The 24,797-nt window shown below is 38.9% G+C and overlaps 1 protein-coding gene across 3 annotated transcripts in view; it reads right to left on the bottom strand.

Moving 5' to 3' along the window:
- The window catches only part of FIG4 (FIG4 phosphoinositide 5-phosphatase), a 132,470-nt gene that overhangs the window by 9,708 nt on the left and 97,965 nt on the right, over nt 1–24,797 (bottom strand). For 2 of the 3 annotated variants that reach the window (XM_004044513.5, XM_055392094.2), the window contains 4 exons: nt 24,284–24,367; nt 22,389–22,584; nt 21,299–21,381; nt 17,290–17,376 (listed from right to left, as the gene is read on the bottom strand). In XM_004044513.5, the coding sequence (XP_004044561.2) occupies nt 17,290–17,376; nt 21,299–21,381; nt 22,389–22,584; nt 24,284–24,367 (450 nt within the window). Of the gene's footprint in view, nt 1–17,289; nt 17,377–21,298; nt 21,387–22,388; nt 22,585–24,283; nt 24,368–24,797 lie in introns of all 3 variants that reach the window. The other variant, XM_055392091.2, reaches the window with a different exon arrangement.

Here is a 24,797-nt window from a genome sequence, read left to right as displayed (position 1 = left end):
ACTGAATTTGTGTGCCCATGGTAGGATGCAATAAAAAGAACTCACCATCACTTTTGTGATATTCCTGTCTGTATTTGTGATGTACCTTAAGCCAACATTTATTATGTCACAGTTTCTGGAGGTCAGGGATCTGAGAGGGGCTTAGTTTAGTGGTTCTGGTTCCAGGTGTCCCAGGAGGTTGCAGTCAATCTGTTGGTTACAGCTACTGTCAACTCAAGGCTTAACGGAGGCTGGAGAATCCTCTTCCAAGTTTACTCACTTGGTTGACAGGCTCCAATTTCTCACTAGTTGTTGGCTGGACACATCAGTTCCTTATGGGCCTATCCATATGGCTGCTCACAACATGGAAGCTAGTTTCCTGGAGCAAGTGATCCAAGAGATAACTTTCACAACCTAATCACTTCTGCTGTATGCTCGTGGTCACAAAGACCAATCCCGGTACAATGTGGGAGGAGATTACAAGAGGATATGAATAACAGGAGGTGGGGCCAACTTGAAGGTGAGCTACCACACTGTTATCCCCTGATTCATAAGCTGAAGATAATCATAACAAACCCAAATCAATGCCTATTCTATAAAATAACTGGCCTGCATTCTTCAACGTGTCAAGGTCATAAAAATCAAGGAAGAGTGGAGAAGTGTACCAGAATGAAAAAGGCTAAAGAGACTTGACAACTAAATGCAACATCAGATGCTGGACTGGATCCCTTTGCAATTAAGGACATTTTAGGGAGTACTGGCAAAAACTTGAATGGGTTCGAGGATTAGAAAGTTGCAGTGTACTGAGGTTAATTTCCCGACTTTCCTGATTGTATTGTGATTTTCTAGGAGAATATTCTTATATATAAAAATACCCACAAAAGTGGTAGAGAGAGAGAGGATATCAGGCCTGAAACTCACTCTCAAATGATTGGCAGTGGGGAGGGAATGGTCTCTGTTTTATAACGGTAACTTTTAGATAAGCTTGAGATTCCCAATTTAAAATGTATATAAATTAAAAGGACCTATAAATATAAAATTGTCTAGGTTAAAATATTAGGTAGAATTATATTAAACTGCTATTTTTATAGGTAAAAAGTGTAAATATTGGTGATTTCATATGGTTCCATTTAATATGAGAAAATTACAACAAACTAATCAACACCAAAGATAATGAAATTCTAGATTTACATAAGAATACAAAATGATTCAGTGCCTTTTCAAGGATCTCTCTCCTGCAGTTATTCACCCTGTCCAGTGCCCAGCATCTGTCTCTGCCATCAGCATACAGAGAATCTGCTGTGTAACTCCTGTCTGAGGAACGATCGTTCCTCAAGTTCATATTCCCCTCCAGATACTGTCCTATTCCTCTGCACCCCTTTATAGTAACATTTTTTGAAAGAATGGCTTCTACTCCTGATGCCCTCTTACTTGCCATTTTTTCCTAAATTCATTCCAAGTGGGCTTGCAAGGCTACCACCCACAGAAACGCTCTCATCAGGATCATTAATAACCTTCCTGTTGCCTAAACCAATAATCATTTTTCTGTATTCAACACTGCTGCCCATTTTCCTTCTTGAAACACTTTCTTCTCTTGGCTCCCATGAAACCAACTCCTCTTGAGTTTCCTCCTATTTCTCTCTTTGCTTATATCCTTGTCCACTACAATTCAGAAAGCACCCATGGTCATCTTTTAGAGATGTAAATCAGAGATGCAGCTCTCTACTTAAAACCTTCTGGATGAGTTCAGAGTAACAGCTAAGCTCCTGTGAGAGGTTCCCTGAGATCTGGCCCCTACCTATATGCCTCACTCCATCCCACAGCACATGCCTCTGTGCCTTTGACCCGGGCTTCAGCTTGCATATTAGTCCATTTTTACACTGCTATAAAGAACTGCCTGAGACTGGCTGATTTACAGAGAAAAGGGGTTTGCTTGACTCACAGTTCAGCATGGCTAGGGAGGCCTCAGGAAATTTACAATCATGGAAAAGGGGAAGCAAGGCACCTTCTTCACAAGGTGGCAGGAAGGAGAAGTGACAAGCAAAAGGGAAGAGCTCCTTATAAAACCATCTCAAGAGAACTCACTCACTATCACGAGAACAGCATGGGGAAAAACCATCCCTGTGATTCAATTACCTCCACCTGGTCTCTCCCTTGACACATGGGGATTATAATTCAAGATGAGATTTGAGTGGGGACACAAAGCCTAACCATATCAGCTTGCTTCTCAAACATGCCAAGTTTATTCCTGCCCTGGTCTTTTGTGTATGTTCTCTCTGCTTCAAACACTCTTCCCCAGTCATCTCATGTAGACTGCTCTTTTTCATTAAGTTCTCAGCTTAAACATTAACTCCTCAGAGAAAACTTTCCTCTAAGCCTAATTTAAAACAGCTCCTGACCTGTACCTGCTCCAAGCACTCTCTCGCATTCCCCTGCTTTGTGTTCTTCAGGGTATTTACCCTAATATGAAACTGTCTTACTTATACATTTATTAGGTCAATACCAGTCTGCCTACTCTAAAACAGAAGGGCCCTGGGGAATCTTGTCAGTCTTGTTTTCTACTATGTCCCCAGTGACTAGAACAGTGCCTGACACATAGTAGGTGCTTAGGTATTTGGTGAATAAATGAATCACCTACGTTCTGTTTCAAGCTGTTAATGATTCCAACTATTAGATGACTTGTGGCTATGATAATAATTATAGAATCTTTAAATGACCTTTATTCCAATCACCTTGTCCAACCTCAAACCAAATGAAGATGCTCTCCATCACATTGCTGACAGAAGGTCATCTGCCTCTGCTTGAGTACTCGAGTAATGGATACCCAGGACTTTCAATCATGGAATGTTTACAGGTCATTGTCGATAGCTCTGGTTGCTAGAAAGATGTCCTCTTCAGCAACCCTAAATCTTCCTCCCTATATGTTTCACTTATTGGTCCCTGAAGCAACTCAAAAAGCTCTGCTTCACTTGACAGTGATTCGAATATTACTTGAGGGAATGATCACATGATTCCTAATTCTCTTCTCTGAGATAAATACTCCCAGTTATCTCAGCACTGCATGTGACATGAAAAATTAACCAACACTGCACATGAGAAAGGTCTGTGAAATTTTACCAGCTTGGTTTTAAAAAAATAAAACCTTTCTAAGCATCTTATCTGGGAACTACAACACAAGAGTGTCCTTGGATATTCCGAGAATGTGGTCTCATTTCTCACAGCTGTCTTTCTGTTCTCTGACCAGCCTGGTTCTCTGCCTCATACTCTCTGATACTGAGGGAACTGGGACAACTATAGACAGCTAGGCCCACAAGCATCTTTCCTGGGACAAAGACTTACCTTTTTCAGAATGTATTTTTCTGTTTTCATTTCTAAACAAATTTTATATTTAATAAGATGAGGGAAAACTTGGACTGCTCACTAGTAAGCTTTGTGGCAAGGACTCTTTGCTGAGGGCACTAAACAATTTATTGCATGAGTATTCCATGAGTGAACAAACAGTTTGGATCTTAATTCCCACTGGGCTTTGAATGCGTATGCAGCACAGGAGGAAGAATGTCTGTCGTGGCTAAACAGGCAGCATTTTAGTGCTGATTTGTACCCTTCACGTGACTTAAACAACTGAGTGAGCACTCAATTATTACTGAATGAAGGAGTGAGCAAGGGATTAAATGAACCAATGAACCAGACAATCCCAGAACTAATGCTCTAGCCCAAGCACCAGCAAGGCAGCCACGACCTGGACAGGCAAGGACTCACAGCTCAGCAGCGGAAGGAATGGGATCAGATCCCAGGGTGCCTGATTCTCTGGCCTAGAATTCTTTCCACAGATTCATGCTACCTCTCTTTTTGGGCACCTGTGCAAATGAATTTCCAGTTAACTGGAAAAGTACAAAGGATTTTGTTTTTAATAACTAAGTCACTGTGATCAACTTCTCTACATCCATGCACCCTGAATGAGTATTCTGAGCCAATCACCATCAGCCCATACATAGCCTGGCAGTAACATACTTAGGGATTAGCATGTGACCCAATCCTGGCCATTTGACATGAGAAATTTGCTGAGCAGGTTCTGGGACTCCTTGCCCCTAAGGAGGAGACACAGAGGGAGTGTTTCCCTTCTGCCCTGGGCACTACTGTGTCTGACTGTGGCACCTGGAACTGCTGTGGCCATCTTCCTACCGGTCGGAGGATGGGGCAATACTGACAATGGGGCAGCAGAGAGATGGAAAAACCTGGGCATTTCATGATCACACGAAGCCCCTGAATCCACCAGCTCTGGAGCTTGCCCATCTGCAATCTTTCAGGGAAGTAAGATAATAAATTATCTTACTGTTTAAACCAGTTGAGTTAGAGGTTCTGTTATTTGGAACTGAAAGCATCCTAAGAAGTTCAGACAGTTTTTGATAGAACCCTTTAAAAAGAGAACATGTGCTTCCTGAATTCCTTAAAAAATCATAAATCATAGAAAATAAGATTTCTTCAACCAGTCACAGATATCATCCTGCTGGCAAATACTGAGCAAGGCTGTAACATAATAACGTCCCTGGTTGCCTTAGTAATGCATATTGACATAAATAATCAAATACCCTATGCGAACAAGTTCTCAAACTTTTCAGTCTCAGAATCCCTTCACACTCTTAAAAGCATTACTGAAGACCCCAATTAGCTTTGGTTAATATGGGTTATATCTAGTGATATTTACCATATAAGACATTAAGACAGAAGTTTAAAAATAATTATTAAAATAACAAACCCAACACACGATAGCATAAACAACTTCTTAATGAAAAATAACAATTTTTAAAACAAAAAAATTAGTGGCAAAAGAAGCAATGTTTCACAGCTTGCGAATCTTTTCTATATCTGGCTTAATAGAAGACAACTGGATTCTCAAATCTGCTTCTGCAGAATCTGTCGTGATACATTGCTTTGGTTGGCATATATGAAGAAAATATGGCCTCACAGAGATAAGTGGTTGGAAAAGGAAGCAGTATTTTAATAGCCTTCCAAATAAGCCTTCAAATATTTTTATTTGATACTACAACAAAATTTGACAAGTTTCTTAAAGGTTAGTTGCAATGTAGAACTGAAACTATATCAATGAACTTCTCATACTCTCTTATCCATTGATGCATGTCACACTTGGAATGAATGCTTTTTACCCATGCATGAGTTTTTAACAGCATATATTGATCATTTGGAAAATACTGGTTCACCCAGATATGAAGATCTTCTAAATGGTAACATATCTGATTATACATCCAAAAAATCACATTTGTTAAGACTGCTACTGATCTCATAAAACAATCTTAAGTATTGTTCATGGTGGTAGATATACGTGTTCAAAAATTCTAATTTTCACTTAAAAGATCTACTCTGTCATTGGTAACAAACACTGTAAATTGTTTTTCTTGAAGTGACAGGCTTACTTTGTTCATTTTTGAAAAAGTGTCTGTCAAATATCCAAGCCCAAAGAAACACAGTTTGTCTGTCTGTCATTATTTCAATTGGTGTTTGGTGAAAAAAGCAGTTAGCTCACAAAAAAAAAGCAATGAGTTAGCTCACAACTTAGACAATCACCACACAAGTCCTTTTCCTCAAGACAACCATAGTACTTTGAAATACAAGTATTATGACATGCAAGAAGTGCCTTATGCATATTTTCCATTTTGTCACAAAGAATACTAAAAATACATGCATTCAAGTGTTGATATTTAATAATTTTTACTGCTTTGTCATGACTTAATAAAACTGGCATTTTTTTCTTTCTTCTCTCTTTTTCTTTTTTCTTTTTCTTTTTTTTTTTTTTTTTGCTGTGAGTGTGTAGGAGTGAAGAAAATAATGATCACCAATATACTTTGGTGCCACTGCCTTGCTATCACAGACCCAGTGAAAGGGTCTTGGAACCAGGGCCTACAGACCACATTTTGAGGGTTTTGCAGACCACTTTTTGAGGACCCTTGCTTTATGTTTTCTATCTTTTCCCTCTTCTTCTTTTGGTGACAGCTGCTAGCCATTTGCTCACATGGATATTTGCTACTTTCCATGCTTCCTGTGGGTGCTCCTCCACTTTTAGCTGAACCCAGTAGGTGCCCAGGTTGGGTAAATTCCAGGTGCCTGGCTCAGCAGATTGTGTTATTGGACTTTCTGTTTGAGTCCCAAAGAAATGAATTTGAGTGCCAGCTTTACTACTTAAAAGTAACTCTGATCTGCTCTGTTCAGAACAGAGGCCTCAGAAATAACATCACAAATCTACAATCAGCTGATCTTTGACAAATCTGACAAAACAAGCAATGGGGAAAGGATTCCCTATTTAATAAATGGTGTTGGGAAAACTGGCTAGCCATATGTAGAAAACTGAAACTGGACCCCTTCCTTACACCTTATACAAAAATTAACTCCAGATGGATTAAATACTTAAACATAAGACCTAAAACCATAAAAACCCTAGAAGAAAACCTAGGCAATACCATTCAGAACATAGGCATGGGCAAACACTTCAGGACTAAAACACTAAAAGCAATGGCAACAAAAGCCAAAATAGACAAATGGGGTGTAATTCAACTAAAGAGCTTCTGCACAGTAAAAGAAACTATCATCAGAGTGAACAGGCAACCTACAGAATGGGAGAAAAGTTTTGCAATCTATCCATCTGACAAAGATCTAATATCCAGAATCTACAAGGAACTTAAACAAATTTACAAGAAACAAACAAACAAACCTGTCAAAAAGTGGGAGAAGGATATGAACAGACACTTCTCAAAAGAACACATTTATGCAGCCAACAAATATATATTAAAAAAGCTCATCATCACTGGTCATTAGAGAAATACAAATAAAAACCACAATAAGATACCATCTCATGCCAGTTAGAATGGTGATCATTTAAAAGTCAGGAAACAACAGATGCTGGAGAAGATGTGGAGAAATAGAAACACTTTTACACTGTTGGTGGGAGTGTAAATTAGTTCAACCATTGTGGAAGACAGTGTGACGATTCCTCAAGAATCTAGAACCAGAAATGCCATTTGATCCAGCAATCCCATTATTGGGTATGTACCCAAAGGATTATAAATCATTCTACTATAAAGACACATGCACACATATGTTTATTGTGACATTATTCACAATAGCAAAGACTTGGAACCAAACCAAATGCCTATCAATGATAGACTGGATAAAGAAAATGTGGCACAAATACACCGTGGAATACTACGCAGCCATAAAAAGGATGAGTTCATGTCCTTTGCAGGGACATGGATGATGCTGGAAACAGTCATTCTCAGCAACTAACACAGGAACAGAAAACCAAACACTGCATGTTCTCACTCAGAAGTGGGAGTTGAACAATGAGAACACACAGACACAGGGAGGGCCTGTTGGGGGTTGGGGGACTAGGGGAGGGATAGCATTAAGAGAAATACCTAATGTAGATGATGGGTTGATGGGTGCAGCAAACCACCATGGCACATGTATACCTATGTAACAAACCTATGCATTCTGTACATGTATCCCAGAACTTAAAAATATAATTAAAAAAAAAAAAAGTAACCTGAATGAACTACTGACCCTCTCCAGGACTCCTTATAAAATCAGAGGATGGAATCAGATGATCCCTAATCATCTTCCAGTTCTCAGATTTCATAGTCTTAATACACTACACAAGCACATGCACACACACACACTCGTGTGTGCACACACGTGTGCACATTATGGGGCATCCTGAAAATGCCATCTTGCACCTCTCCACACAAGTCTGATTATCCCTTTGTATCTCTAGAAGTCATTATAGAGGGTCTTTGGGAATAAATAAGTATGTGAATAATTCAGATTACACCGATTGAGTTTCTTATTATGGGTCTGCAGGGAAACATATCCAAGGTTCCAGATAAACAAAAATAAAATTAAAGGTTGAACAATAAACCTAATAAACAATAAACTAAATTAAATCACCTACATGATTTATAAACAAACCAGTAACTGATTCTGTTATAGCATGACAAAGTCTAAGAAGAGTTAAAACTGTTTAAAACAAGTAAAAGCAAAATCTTTAGGCCAATAGGAATAATAACGAACAGATAAGCGTGTGCAAAACAAAGTTACTGGGCCTAAGAAGCTTCAATATAATTTTATGTAGAGCTGTCAAAAAGACATCTAAAATTACACTTTTTGTTCTTTTTCTATCTGTTAAACATTTACTGAAGCTTCTGAGATTATCAGAACGATTTTCCTAGCTCTATTCTATTATCAAAAATAAATGTATTTGAGCACACTAACTCTATTAAATTTACTTTTGTATTTTCAAGTCACATAATAAATGAGCTACCAATTTAGTTATTTATATTTTGAAATAAGCCTAAAAGTTTTATTGTAAAAAAAACTAATACATTTCTCTGATATACAATGCTTAAAAAGCATGAATTGATTTTATTTTGACATTAATACATTTTTAACATAAAAAGTAAAACAAAATCGTTAAGAAAGTCAAGATAGTCTCAATTACTTTTCTCTTCTGAATAAGGACAGGATACATTTTATTCAGACATTTCAGGATTTAATTAGGATTTTGGTGACATCACACATACGGAATAGAAACTGTAACCCTTTAGTAATGGATGTAAAACCATCTTATAAAGAGTTTTTTGCAAGTTAACAGAAAGTGAGTTTGAGAGGCAAGATTTTTAAGAATATGAAAATTTCTACTGTTTCCAAGTAAGATCAAACCACAACAGTTTTCTAAAATCATAGGATTCTAAAAGTAAGTTAAATATAAAAACAAAGCAAATCCTCTTTTAGAGCTTCATGTATTTGGAAACAATAGGCAAATGCAAATCAGGAAATCATGGTTCTTCTCCAGTTATGTTGATCAAGGGACTTCAAGAGCTAATTACCTATGGGAGGAAATTCTCTCATTAAGAGCTTCAGACATTTGATAGCAGTAGGGAATCTAAAAATCAGAAAACCATGGTCCCTTGTAGCCTGTCCTTCTAACACAATGTGTAACTCAACTAATAAGGACAGGAGTAGTTTGTCAGTTGGGAATATCAAGGGATTCTGCTCAGAACTCTGAACTGCTACACCTAAAACTGAAAATAAACCATAGTAAAGTAAAAACTTACAAATATTTATCATTTGCCTTGCCATTTGCTCCAATTTGTTAACCCTTGCATCTCTCCCTCATAATTACTGCATAAAATTCCTAAAAGAGGTAAAATTGTTGAATGCCAAATATTCCTCATTCATAATTTAATGTTATTAGTATCACGGCACGGACTGGGGATACAAAGACAGATGGGCCTTGCTCTCAAGAACTCAAAGTCTCTTTATATTAGTTTTAGATTAACAATACCACATAGTGGGTTCCATTTACAAGCACTTCCTGTTCCCATAAAATTGGGAGGGACAGCAGAAAGATGTTTATAAAATATGAGCAGATCTTTAATTATGAAAATAGAATGCAATTGATTTCCAGAGTATGATTTCTCAAATTTCTTCATAAGGCCCTAAGGAAAATAAGTAATAATATTAAAATACTTAACGTGGAAAATTGCTTATATAATACTAAAAGATCTGTTGGTAAATTTTAAACACAATTTGGACTTTATGAAGTTTGTTTAAGGTTCTGAGTAACATGCAAAGGGCAGTGTGACTATATTTAAATATAAAATTGAAATGTGTTTTCTTGTATTTCAGCCAAAAGTTTATCTTAACTGAAAAGACTTCTAGTATATGCTCAGAGAAGACAAGGGCTATAAATACATCATACCTGGACGCTCATCTTCATTGTACAAAAGGAATGGTTGTCAGGAAGCCACGGTGACACAGCACAAGGCTCAATAATCACTCCATCTGCCCCACATCCTCCCACTCACCTTCCATACACAAAACTGATGATAATTTGGTAAACTAACAAAATAATAAAGGTTAAACCACTAAAAAATGTGGTTCTTGTATACAGAGCAAGGAAAACCAATGAGTAATACCCCTTATATGACCACATCAGATATCCAAATCTGCTCCCCCAAATTAACCTGCTTGCTCATGTAAAAGGTAAGAGTGTCTTATGAGACAAAAATACATTAAAAACCATAAAGTCTTCATCTCTAGCAGTCATTAAAGAATGTTTTCCCTTTAATCTGACAAGAATCCTTAGAAAATGTTTAAACCACATATAAATAATCTATTTAACTTGGGCCCCTTTAGTTTAGAGAAAGTTAAAGAAATTTAACTTGCGATAGTTTGCTGAAAATGATGGTTTCCAGCTTCATCCATGTCCCTACAAAGGACATGAACTATCAAACACAGCATGTTCTCACTCATAGGTGGGAATGGAACAACGAGAACACTTGGACACAGGAAGGGGAACTTCACACACCAGGGTCTGTGGTGGGGTGGGGGGAGGGGGGAAGGATAGCATTAGGAGATATACCTAATGTTAAATGACGAGTTAATGGGTGCAGCACACCAACATGGCACATGTATACATATGTAACAAACCTGCACATTGTGCACATGTACCCTAGAACTTAAAGTATAATAAAAAAAAAAAAGAAAAAAGAAATTTAACTTACTTGCTTTTTAAATCAAGAGCCGAGAAAATCCAAATTATTGAATCTCTCTAATCTAAAACCACTTGAGGCCCAGACATATCATCTTAGGTTTCCCATTATTGTCTGAAACTCACCACCTTAGCCCCCAAACTTGCCCTTGTATATTTGCTATCCTGGCAACTTGCCACTATAGCTGGTCAACCAAGCTATAAAACCCCTGGCCTCTCAAATATTCCTGAAACCCAATCCACTAACAAGTTTTGAGAAGACTTACAGATTCTACCTTTGTAAAAGAATACCCCATCTCTATTTCAACTGCCAACAGCAGACTCCAATCACTTTCTTGTCCTGATGTTTCCAACAGATACGTTGTTTATCGCCCTGCCTCTAATCCACTCTCCACACTACTTCCAGAGTGACCTTTCCAAAACGCAAATGTAAGCCTATCGCTCCCCTGATTAGAACAGGGCTTTTAGGATAAAGGCAATACTCTCTCCCTTAGCATCTCTTCCTGATCTTGTTTCTACCTGTCCCTTGGATTAAACACACAGAATTATGTATGGTTTTCCAAAAGTGGTGCAACAGGACCATCTCCCCATGTGAAGGGGGTACCTAAGCTCTGACATGAGCCCACGAAAGCTCTCGTTCGTGGTATGCTTTGTACTCACCAAAATAAAACGGGCAATATGTTAAATTGTAAAAAAAAAAAAAAAAAAAAAAAAAAGGCTTTTTCATTTTGACTTTCAGCTGGGAGCTTCTTACTATTTTCTTCCCTCACATGCTTATCCCAGCTCCCAATTCACTGGAAATAAAGGCCTGCATTTATTTTATCCACTATGGATGTATCACAGAAACCACTTACTCCTCTTCTCTTTTTCTAATTATCCCCAACAGGAGTCATTCACATGTCTTTCATTCATTCAACAAACAATAAGTGCCTAGATGCCAGGAACAGAGCTAAGTTTTCTAATTCTTGTGGATCCAGAAGAGATGCATTCATATAAATCCAAATGGTGAAGTCACTCACAGTAAGAAATACATGTTGCATGGCAAACTGGTACACACATGCTAAACTTTTGCACAGAAACACAAGTTTCATGAAACAAGACTTATTCATAATATGTGCCTTGTGGTCATACTTTATATTGTATTCAGTTCAGTGCTATTTCATTTCACTGCATAGGCCTACTAAATTAATTTCACAACTAATTTTCAGAATTGTCCGAAAAACACTGACCTAGAATATGTATGGCAGGAACTTGTGTTTGGGAGTAATTACTGTATTTTTTTAGAGCTATAAATACCCTGGAGGGAATACAGAAAGGACAGTGAGGGGGAAAGAAGAAAAGCGAAAGGAAGGCAAAAATAAATGGGGAGGGGAGAAAGAGGTAATTAGAAATAGAAAAGATATCTGGAAAAAGTCAGAGATGGGTAAAGGAAAAGAGAAAAGAAAGTAAATGTCAGGACGAAAGAGGAAGAAAGCCTATCTTGGTAATTTCTGGAGTGAGAGGAGAGGTCACATCCCAGTTTCCTTGGGCTGAGGAGCTCTTATCACTTATTATCTCCGCCTGTGGAGGGAATTAGCTGATTAATCATTGATCACTGCCTCCAAGCTGCTCTAATCCTTAAATGTTTGAAGACTGTATTCCAGGTGTTTGGAAAAGATAACAAGAATTATCCATTAAGGCAGAAATACTTATTCAGCTTGCTGCACAGAGACCACAGCAGTATCTACAAAGTTCCAGATGAAATCAATGGAGGTGGGAGGTCCTGGGTGTGACTTGTATGTGAAGAATGTGTCATTGAAAATTAACATCATGAAAAGTAAATGAAGTTGAGTTAATCATGGCCATTGTGTCATGCCCATCTCATCAGTGTGAAGAAGTGCTCTAATTCTGTGTAACAGCATGCTCTGATCTGTAAAACACTTCCCCTGGTAGAAGCCCAAACCGAGGGGCATTCACCCAGTCTTGAATGAATACCACTTTTTATGAGAGATTCTTAGGGGATAAATGCAACCGTATGGTCCTAAAACTGTAAGCGCACTTATTATTATTATTTTTTTGAGATGGATTCTCGCTCTGTAGCCCAGGCTGGAGTACAGTGTCACGATCTCGGCTCACTGGAACCTCCACCTCCCGGGTTCAAGCAATTCTCCAGCCTCAGCCTCCCGAGTAGCTGGGATTATAGGCACCTGCCACCATGCCCGGCTAATTTTTGTATTTTTAGTAGAGATGGGGTTTCACCATACTGGTCAGGCTGGTCTCGAACTTCTAACCTCAGGTGATCCACCCGCCTCAGCCTCCCAAAGTGCTGGGATTACAGGTGTGAGCCACCACACCTGGCCAAGCACACTAATTTACCCTGCATTACATGTCAGCTTATCCTGCGCTGGAAGAATCCTAAAATACACGGTATTTATACAAACTGTATTATATTTTGAACCATTTCTTAGAGGTGATTTTTAAATGAGACATATTCCTAGAATAGGTGAACCATAGAAAAGCAAGCACTAATGATATGTGTTCATGCCTTTTTAACCTACCACTGATTGGCTTAGTTAAAATCTCTCAAGAACTGGTAGGAGTGTAAAATGAGAACGTGGTGGTCTTGCACGAATATAGTGAATCACTGCCTGGCCCCACAGCACCTGCCTGCCAGGCACAGCAAGTCCTGCCACTCCGGTCCTTCTCACCTGGCATTTGGTCACAGATGCAGTAGAGGCAGACTAAAGGGGAAAAAATGCTAACAACTTGGTGTGCTTATTTTTTTTCTCTCTCTCAGAAGGCAGCAGGGGAACAAAAAAACAGGAGGGGCAAAGGGTTTATAAGGAAAAAACACAATAGAGAAAGAACTAAAAAGTGTTCAAGGATGCCCCCTTGAAAACCAGTGGGACATGGACGGAGCATTCTAGGGATGCTCATGGGGCCTCAGCCAGGCCCTGATGGTCATGGGTGTGATGGGGGATGAGAGTCAGTGCATTTCAGTAAATATTTACTGAGCACTCAATTTAAGTTACTGTTCTAGAGACACAAAGATGGGTTGCCCTCTAAAAATGTATAACCTTGTAAGATTATAATAATATCAGCAACACTGTTCCAGTGGTGGCTAAACAACCTCCATGCCATGTTACCAAATCAGTCAAGCAAAGTATGCTTGCCCAGGAAACTTAAGTGTGTCTACATTAGGGACAGTATGCTAGGTACTGAGGAAAGAATAAAGGTATGTTCTCCTTAAGTATTTTTTAAAACTCAAGATCAACAGAGCAGAAATATTAGAATTTCTGAATATTTCTGAATATAGAGGTGTCTAAAAATCCAGGTCATGTCAGATGCCCAAAATGAGGTCTGTTAATGCTAATAATCCAGCATTGCTACCCCAGTGATTGGAAAGCAGCTGGCAACAACGGGCATTGATAGCTTAGTGATGGAGATCATGGGCTCTGGAGCCATCCTGTGTGGGTTTAAATCCTGGTTCCTCTACTTGCTAGCTGTATGACCTTGGGCAAGTTACAGAACTTCTCTGTGCCTCAGTTTCCCCATCTGTAAAATGGAGATGATAATAAGATCTACTTTATAGGGTTATTGTGAGAACTTAGAACAGGCTATGGTACACAGAACAGTGCCCATCACACAGTGTGTTCGGTCAATGTTGGCTGATGCCCTTTCTCCCTGATCACCACCCCTACACTCAGAGAGTGGTTATGACTCACAGGGAGGGGCCCCACTCACACAAACTACAGCTTAGGGTGCCTGGGCTGACAGTACAGACATTGACCAGTTTGGGGTTTAACATCCACTTCTAAGCAAAGTCCTGCAAGACCGTGGTTGAAAGTGTCCAGCTGCCCATCCATGTCTCTGCACGCTCATTTCAAGAGCCCCTGTTCCACTGGCTTCTTGCCAATTATTTACTGTCAATATTTTTTACATTTGGTGTTATAAATATCTCATATTTAGAAAAGAAAAAAATGGTTTCTTCATGATTTCAAGAAAAACTGAGTAAGATTATGAACTATCCAGAGATGGGTAGATGCATATGTGTATGAACTTGAACTTATTATGACTCTTAAATATACCAGAAAATAAAACATAGCAAGAGGAGAATTTCAAGAATCCCATATAAATGTAATTTCTCTTGGTTTGGGCATAGCTTTAGAAATCTAAAAATGAATAGTCGACATTTTAAGAACCTGACTACAGTTTCAATTTAAAGCACGTCCCTGTGCACACGTGCGTGCACACACACACCTCCCAAAAACACCAAAAACATTCTTGGGCAGTTGCCATGACAACGTAATGCTGAGCTACCAAGCTCTTTGTTATCTTGCTGAAGATGCTGTGTAAAAACACCATTATGACAGATTCTTTACTAATTAAGTGGAAAAGGTTAAAGAATTCTAGATCCACATGGTTTTCATCTGTGCTAGGACTCACAGGCAAATACTAAATATTTTAAGAAAAAGAATGCGCAAGTAGTAACTGTAAGATCAATTACAGATCAAATCAGAAATAATGTTAAGAAAACAGGGGGGAAATGTTTTGTTTTTATTTTGTATGCTATGTTCATTTCATCATCTCCTCCTAAGTTGTATCATATTATTTTAGTGGAATAATCACTTTGTATAATACAATTTGGTTAATAGAGTCTCTTATTTTACTAGCACATTTAAATAGTTTCCTTCCTTGGCCATAGCTATTTCAATTCATTTGAGAGCCCATAGTTCCATACGCTAAATAGTTATAACAAAACAAAGTGGTCTCTAAATTAATAGGGGCTTATATGCCAAACAAAAAAAAAGAGGAAAAAAAGAAAAAATAGTGTTGGGGAGAGAAAGAAGGATAAACAGCATTTTTGAAGGCTGTGATAAAATATGGTCTGGGGTTCTTTCCACTTCTCTGATTAGCCATCTCTGTTTCCCTTGCAGGTTTTTCTATGTCTCTGTCTCAGCCATTAGACCCAGATCCCTGCCAAGATCAGCTGCAGACTGTTCTCACTGTAGTCTGACTTCCTAGGTAGTCTTATCCTTAACTTATCCTTGACTTTCATTATTACTCATGAGCATTTACATCCCCAGCCCAGGTTCTCTTCTGCGTTCCAGATTGGTTGATCCAACTGTCTCCTAAACTTCTCCACTTTGATGCTACATTAAAGGCAAACCAGGTCCTCTTGCAGTGCTCCTAACCTCAGTGAATGGCAGCTTTAAATGGTCCTAACACAGACATATTCAATACCTATGTGTTGAATAAGTAGGCAAATGAATGCATGAATCAATCAAAACTGTTACACAAACCAAAAAACCTAAGGGTCATCCTTAATAACACCCTCTTGTTCCCCACTCTCTGAGTCAGGATCCAAGTTCTGTCCATTTCACCACTTAAGATTATTTTCCAGATCCATCCCATTCTCAAAATCCTCACAGCCACTACTCTCTAAAAGGCTTTTGCTTTATTACTGTAATAGTAATTACTATGAGCCATTACTGATAGTAATTACTGTGAGCCATCAATTAAGAACCTGCAGATGTGAGACACAGAGAAGTTAGGCAATCAATACCTATTCAAATAAACAATTAATTGATCAAACTGATAAAATTGATCTAAGAAAAAGAGAACATTTACTAAATGTCAAGTGTATGCCAGACATTGATCTAGATGCCTCACATATACTACCTCACTGAATTTCCACAGTGACTCATTTTTTTTTTTTTTTTTTTTTTGGAGATGGAGTCTCTGTCACCCAAGCTGGAGTGCAGTGGTGCAATCTCGGTTCACTGCAACCTCCGCCTCCCGGGTTCAAACAATTCTCCTGTCTCCACCTCCTGAGTATCTGGAATTACAGGCATGCACCACCATGCCCGGCTAATTTTTGTATTTTAAGTGGCCACCGGGTTTCATGATGTTGGCCAGGCTGGTCTCGAACTCCTGACCTCAGGTGATCCACCCATCTCAACTTCTCAAAGTGCTAGGATTACAGGCGTGAGCTACCATGCCCCGCCCACAGTGACCCATTTTATGGAAGGAACTCAACCGAGCATATGGCATCAGGGAGCCTCTTCTGGTCACAACCCTTTGCTTTGTTTGGTCCCAACAAGCAGGCAATAATGATGAATATGAAGAGGATGATGATGGTGATCACAACTATTTTAGAATGTATTCTAGACACTACTCTAAGCACTTTGTGTACATTATTTCATTTGAGTCTCATCACTGTCCTACAAAGTAGGTGCTATTATTCCCTTTTGCAGATGAGGAAACTCAACAACACAGCAGTTAAGTCATTTGCTCAAGGTAAAAAACTGAGAAGTAGTATGATTTGAACATAGTTCTGTTTATTTAAGATTTCACAAAACACCTGTTTAACTTATAGCAAGTTATTAGAACTGATGGGGATATACAGCTAGAAGAGACAAATTGATCCATATCCTCAAAGGTCTTGTATTAAACTTGAGCATGTCTCCAGGATCAGAGCTGTTTCACCATCCCACTTCTACCCAGTGGAGGGCAGAGTTCATGGTTGGAAGCCTCCAACAATGCCAAACTCACCTCCAAAGATGCATTTCAGGACCATTAGGGCTGCCAACCTCTTCCCTATCCCTCAGAGACCCAGTTTTCCTCAAGTAAGGTACCACAAGGAGACACTTTGGTGCTTATACTAATTTGGTGACAAGAGTGAATCTTTTTCTTAAAAAGTCTTTAAAGAAAGCCCTATGAGTGGCATGAATACAAAGATTTCTTTAAAGATCTAATCTAGTACTTACAGTTTTATAACTCCATCTGAGCACTTAGAACAGGGCTGCTGGCTATTCTTGTCTTGTTTATGTTGACTCTGCCCCAGCTGAACAAATCTACAAATTACAATGGATAAGAGTCAGCTAAAGAAGGGAGTACTTGCAATTAATTCAGTAGATCACATAAAATGGTGTAAGCTTTCAAATTTCAGTAGTATGCTTATTTCAGAAAAGCACCTAAGAGTACTGTATGTAACATAAGACTTTGCCTGATTTTAAAGTGGGCTGTTAAAAGTAGGAAAAGGGATTCTACTTAAAATGTGAGTCATAACCATGGATAAAAGAATGAAATCAAATGTGCATGCCATTGAACTTCTATTAATTTAAACATGGTGCAGAACTTGAACAGAAATGTTCCTGAAGCCAGGAAGATGATCTTGCAGAGCCTCACACATCTAAGGGTGACAAATATCTAACGTGTGGAATGCAGGAAGCATGGGGAAGCATGCAGGATGGTGCTGGCAGTGAGACAAGTGACATGGAAAGGGCAGGATCAGGCTGGGGATCCACCTCCTGAAGCAGGGACACTGCTAAGAGCCGGCCACAGACTAGGTTTCCTCTGGACCACAAGAATCTCCCCACCAAGTACTCTAGCCACTTCAAAGAGGAACACTTTCAACCAAGGTTGGGGAGACCCATTGATGAGCACCAGGGCCATAGGACCTCTTCTGAAAGGTCTTGAACAGCACTTCTCAGACTTGAACAGCACTAAGGCAGGCTTTGAGCTAAGAGCCAGAGGAAGTGGCCTGGGCCAGCTCAGCAGGCAGAGAGGATACCCAGCAGCTTTCTGGAGTGCATATCTGCTGGAAGCCTGCTTGGACTGCATGGATCTGCCTTTCCTTCAGGGATACGGTTTTGTAGTTTTGTTCTAATTTGCCCATGGGAGGTTACAGGGCAGGACTGAAGAACTGATTTCCAGGCCACGCGCAGTGGCTCATGCCTGTAATCCCAGCACCTTGGGAGGCTGAGGCAGGCAGATCATGAGGTCAGGAGATTGAGACCATCCTGGCTAACACGGTGAAACCCCATCTCTACTAAAAATACAAAAAATTAGCTGGGCATGGTGGCATGCACCTGTAGTCCCAGCTACTCAGGAGGCTGAGGCAGGAGAATTGCTTGAACCCATGAGGCTGAGGTTGCAGTGAGCCGAGATCACGCCACTGCACTCCAGCCTGGGTGACAGAGAGAGACTGTCTCAAAAAAAAAAAAAAAAAAAAAAGACTGAAACCAAAAGAACTGATTTTCTTTCCATTTTTTTAACTACTTAAAAGTATTTTCTTTGAAGACTATGGAAAAGTTTACCATTTGTTTTTCATTAGCTTTTTTAAAGGTCAAGAAAGTGTTACAGAAACTACCAATTATTGTATCATTAGAGTGCTAAAGAAAAACTTTCAAACAGCTTACTTTTATCCAACCTTATATCTTCAGCAAGTAAAAAATGTTGATCCATATTTTGGGAAGAATGCCACATAGTACTGATTATTTGAACAGAACTTTAAACTTCTTAAATCAGGTGTACAATCACTGCCAGAGTTTTCTAAAAACTGGCAAGTGTTTGAAGCTTTGAGGAAGTAAGTAGAAAGCTTTCAGGTCTGGTAAAATAGCAAACCAAAGATACTAGAAAAGGTGAGGGAAAAGGAAGACATAGACAGCGGGGCTCAGCAATTAGAATAAAACTACAAAACCGAGAAATCCTTAGAAGTCCAAAGGTGGGCAAGGCCTAAGGTAGGAAAAACAGGCAGAAGAATGGGAAGCTGGAAGACAGGCTGCGGAAACCACTTCTAGCTGTGCGGCTTCCCTTCTCCACAGTGTTCTGTGATAGGCCAGGTGGGAGCTGTTACATGCAAGCCAGGCTAGGTCACTGTCTACTATGTGAACAAACATAGCCAGCCAACTGAGTGCAGAAACGGGGTGGCAGGGGCACCTGCCAATTCAGCGCAGAACTACCTGGGCTCTAGCCCTGCCTTGAAACTCTCCCCTTTGGATCAGAGGAGGCACTAAGAAAGCTCCAGAGCCTAGCTGAGCCAAAAGTGGGTGCCAATCAGTCCCTGAACATCCCTTGGTCACCCTCTGGCACAGTTACCCCACAGATACTGATGGAGGGAGGATTCCTCTGCCTACTGCAATGCCCATGGCAGATGGAGAGGGGAGATATTCCAGGGCAGGCAAGGCAGTAAGGGCAGTGTGCCCACAGGAAGGGGTACTCACAGGGAAAGAATGGTCAGCCCCCTGTTTCTCCCCTTCCCCCAAGGTCTACATCATAAGCAGAGGCAGCTGATTATGATCAAGAGAACAAAAAGGAGGGAACAGCCTAAAATCCCACGGTACCCAGAAACACAGGATATGACTCCTGGATAAGGCACTAAATGGCTCTACTTGCTGCACTGTTAGCCCATAAAAGGGGATAATATCTTTTTAATCTACTACAGAATTGCCTAAAGAACAAACGAAACAGTGTAAACTGTTATACAATGAAAGGAGGTATTATCTTCAGAATATCAAACACAGAATTTTATTCTAGGACATGGGTTCCTCCCTCCCCTGAAGTAACCCCTTCAATCCTTGGCACATACACTCATTCCCTCTGCAATAAACAAAGTCATATTACTCAGTCAGTAACTTCAGATAATTCATTCTTCAGGCCACATGGTTTGTAAAGGCCCACTTCAACTACTACAGAGTTTGGCTACAGAGTTCTGACAGCCATGATGAATAAGTACTGTGTGTTTGTGTGTCAGAGTGAGGAGGGTGTGGCTGTGCTCTGATGACTAAATTGGCTTCCAGTCAATGACGCATATTCAAAAAAGTGCAAGTTACAGGAGCTGCTTTGGCAGTCAGGAAATGCTGTGCATTTTATATTTTATATATTATAGAGTAGTTTTTATTAATTGAAATGAAAAGCTGACAATATCGAATTCAATGGATTCTGTAAATGAAATGCCCTCATTTAAAAATAACTGAAGATCAGTGCTCATTTTATATTATACAATTTACATTTTACACACACATTTACAAATTTGTATAAGTGGAACTGTATTCATATGCAATAACCAAGTCTTCTAAATCCATGTATTAAGCTGAGGAGGTGTTTGCAATGTTCTCATCAGGTTCGTGAGGATTTCTGAGTGAAGGATTCTTTTGAGAATCTGCTAAATCTATCTTCTCAAAAGGACACACATACACACGAAATTATGCACATGATTTCAGGGAATGCCTTATGGGTATCCCCTCCTTTCAACTAGATTTGCCTAATAAAGGCCTATAACATTGTGAATTAGCACCCTATTATTACTGTTTTCTTTTTCCTCCTCAGTCACCACTCCCACCAGCATCCAGGACCTAAAGTGATGCAAGGTCCTCATTTGTCAATATCCCAGATTTATTTTGTGAGAAGGGACTTTGATCTTGAGGATTTAGAAATGCAGGAATGTACTGGTACTTTGGTTTGTAGTTTACATATGAGCAGTGCAGATACCTGCATGCATCATAAATTTTTATCATTGAGGGGCAGAGTCTCAGGCATTTAGCACTTTAACTCCGTATATAAATCAATGATTCAGAATTTGACCGCTTCAATGCTGAAACTGCATTTTAAGTGGAATTCATTTTCTTCTGTATTGTTGACTATTTTCATTTCTTAAAAGTTATATTAGGCTGGACGCAGTGGCTCACACCTGTAATCTTAGCACTTTGGGAGGCTGAGGTGGGTGGATTGCCTGAGCTCAGGAGTTTGAGGCTAGCCTGGGCAACACAGTGAAACCCCGTCTCTACTAAAATATAAAAAATTAGCCAGGCATAGCGGCGTGCACCTGCAATCCCAGCTACTTAGGAGCCGAGATCATACCACTGCACTCCAGCCTGGGCAACAGAGCAAGACTGTCTCCAAAAAAAAAAAAAAAAAAAAAAAGGTATAGTAGTTAGAAGTTACTGTAATTATAAATATTCATTTTTCTTTAATATCTACATGAAAGTATCTCACCTTGAATAAATGGAGAAATCTTCTTCTGAGAGGCCATCTGAGAGGTTAATTCCATATAGCTCCTTCATGGGTTGGACCACATTCTGGGGTTTAAAAAAAAAAAGAAGAACCAGGAAGAATTTTTAGACATATAGCATATCAATAATTTCCCCAAAAAAATGAAACTGTGAATTTTTTCACAAAAGCAATCACAGTGCTTCTTTAACCTGTTCATTAAACTTCTTAGTTGATGGTTTTAAAAAATTTTGATTTCCATTTCTGCTAAAAATAGTTTATTCTAGGATTTAAAAAAGCTGTTAAATAATTACTAGGTGTTTTTGTATAATGCAGGAGTTGGCAACCTTATCCTGTAAAAGGCCAGATAGCAAATATTTTAAATTTTTTTGGGTTATGCTGTCTCTGTTGCAAATACTCAGCTCTGCTGTTATAGTGCAAACGTAGTCACATACAATGAGTAAACAAACAGGCATGGCTGGATTCCAGTGTAATTTTATTTACAAAAAAAGGCATCAGGCTGGATTTGGCCAATACGTCATAGTTTGCCAACTTCTGGAACATGGATTCAGCTCTTGTATTAACACATTTTTATTTGCCTTATCTATTTCTCAATGAGTTTTGGATATTTCTAGAAACCAAATTTCCCCAAAGCTAGAGTTGGTCCTTTTGTTGCTTATTTCTATTTGTTTCCCCCAATCTATCAGTAATATTGAATTGAACAGGATGAATTGCCCATTGCAGCCATTCAAAGATTGTGAAGGCCACGTCTAAATCCTGTGATCCAACAATGTGCCCAGTAAGAGAATAAATGGACCTCAAGCGGATGGGCTGATCAAAGAGGGCCAGAATTCACTTGAAAATTCTGAAAGGATCAGAAATTCTCCATTACACATGCGAGCAAAAACACCAATTTTATTTTGAAATGAAATAAAATCATGTAAATGCTAAATGTATTCATCTTATGCAGTGCCTCAAACACAACAGTGAGATAATGTGACATTTTCTTGCTCTCAGCCTTTTAACTGAAAGCGGAGTTGTAAAGATCATTTTCCAGGGCTTCAGGCTGGATCCCACAGGCTTCCCTCCCCCGCACCTCAGTCACTTTGGCACTGTCTCCTGCATCAGTCATCTTCACGGGAGTGGAGCGCTGAGACACAGAGCCCTCTTCTTCCCGATCAGTCCCAGAGTCATCCTCAGAGCTGCTGGACACAGCCTCCTCGCTGGGGGGCGGCGGGGCGCTGGCTGCCGTTTTCCGCTGTAATACAGCTTCTTCTCTATTGCTTTTGTTTCTTTTAAAAGAATAATATGGAAGTGAAGCATCTTTAAACTAACCCTCAACACCCACTGTCTATCACTCTGTCCCAAAGCCTTAGGCCTAGTGAAGCATAAGAAAATGACTGTGACACTAGTTTCTGGATTCAGGTTGTGCTACAGGGAAAAGGTTCATATTTCTCCATGTCCATGCACTGACCTTATATGAATATAAGCCCTGTTATAAATTCAAAAAATAAATGAAAATTACTTGCAGAGCGTGAAAAAATCTTCTCACCACTTGGTTACCATGCCTTCCTTTGGTAACTGATATCAATATTCTCAAAACTTACCCTACAATTATAGAAGACAGTATGTTTGGGATATTATTAAAATTAGCTGTAACTCATAAAAGGTCCAAGAAAAAGTGGGTAGCCAAACCTATGTATATTTCTCTCCCTCTTATAAATTTTTTATCAATCATAGTGTATCCAAATAATGAACAACTGATGAACATAAACTACATTTTAAATTGTATTGTGTTATTAGTAAACAAGTGTATTTGCTGAACATTCCCTTTAATAGTAGGGAATAGAAGGGGGGAAAACCCTACACTTATAAAAGTAGTTACTTTCATTCTAGTGCCAAATTGGAAGAGTAGTAAGAATGCTGTTTTTTAAATTCAGAAAACCATTTATAGTAATACTTTTTGCTTTATGAAAAATGTTTAATATTTCACTCTTTAAAAAATTCTCTATAAGGAGCTAAAAATACCATAATATTTTGAAATGTTCTAGGAAAGGAAAATGCAATTTTATGTGACCATGGGTTAGATATTGCAGAAAACAAGCAGTCTCTGACCTTTTGCAACTAAAAATTAAAGTTGGTAACGTTTCTGTGACACACACTAATATAGCTGGTCATTTACTTATTTGTCCTGGGAATTCCCTGAATTCCAAACTCCTGAAGACCTTCCTTCTTTTAAATTCCTCATAGCATCTGGTCAGGGCTTAACATGAGCTATTTAAAGGCTACATATAAAAGCCACAGAAATAGTGTTTCTGGAAAATATCAATATATGTCCCATTGGATAAATCACACATAGCTAGAATACAATTAAGATTCCATACAATTAGGACTCTGTATCTGCAGTCTGGCTGGGGTATGTGGCCAGAGCCTAGAAGAAATCCGTCACTGAGACTAGGCAGGTCAGTGGAAGGGAAAGAGGTTCTCATGCCAGGAAACAACACATTTCACTCCAGTCTCTTAAGCATGAAGATGCAAACACAGTATATCTTCTTCTTTACTGGACTGAATAAAATAATAGTCTCCCCCCAAAATAATGTTATAGCAATGCACAGAAAAATCTATTAAGTTCCGTAACAGGGTATATTTGCTTTTATGTTACTGAGGATGCCAACAAAATAAATATAATAAATACAAATTTTTACTTAACTATTTCATGTTGGGAAACAGAGAATGCTGAGTTATTTATAAGACATCATATCTGTCACCTACCTTTATGTCATCTGTTATATTCCCAATTTAAAACAATAAAATGCACTGTATTGCTGAAACTCCCATAAATTCTACTTTCAGTATTGAACACTTTAGTGATCCCAGTGCTATTAATAAACTATATATGACCTGAAGTTATTAGTTTTTGGTGGAAATCATATTGCAAGTACTATTCTTTTACACAAATCTTTAAAGTTTCATTCTATACACAAATCTTACCCCAATACTGATTTTCCAGTTTCATCTGGTTTACGCACAGTAAATGGACTTGGATCAATTCCAATGGTCTTAGGCATAAAGTCACTAAAGAAAGGTGAAAACACAATTACATATGAATTACTGTCCATCCAGACGATATTGGCTTCCATCTCAGTTCACACTCTTACAATATTCCTTCTTAACTCTAGGAGTTACGTATTATATATTCTGAGCCAACTGCTCAGGGACATAAAACCATGAATTAACAGCACTAGATAATTTCAATGTTATCAGTCTTAATTGTGAATTCTCTATGATCACGAGGCCCAGTAGGGACATAAAACCATGAATTAACAGCACTAGATAATTTCAATGTTATCAGTCTTAATTGTGAATTCTCTATGATCACGAGGCCCAATAGGGACATAAAACCATGAATTAACAGCACTAGATAATTTCAATGTTATCAGTCTTAATTGTGAATTCTCTATGATCACGAGGCCCAGTAGTTTTGAATTTAAGTATCATCTACTAT

The sequence above is a fragment of the Gorilla gorilla genome, chromosome 5 (assembly GCF_029281585.2).
Source record: "Gorilla gorilla gorilla isolate KB3781 chromosome 5, NHGRI_mGorGor1-v2.1_pri, whole genome shotgun sequence".
NCBI classification, from domain to species: domain Eukaryota; kingdom Metazoa; phylum Chordata; class Mammalia; order Primates; family Hominidae; genus Gorilla; species Gorilla gorilla.
The sequence above is the reverse complement of the archived record's forward strand: the minus strand, read 5'-3'. Positions and strand labels throughout refer to the sequence as shown.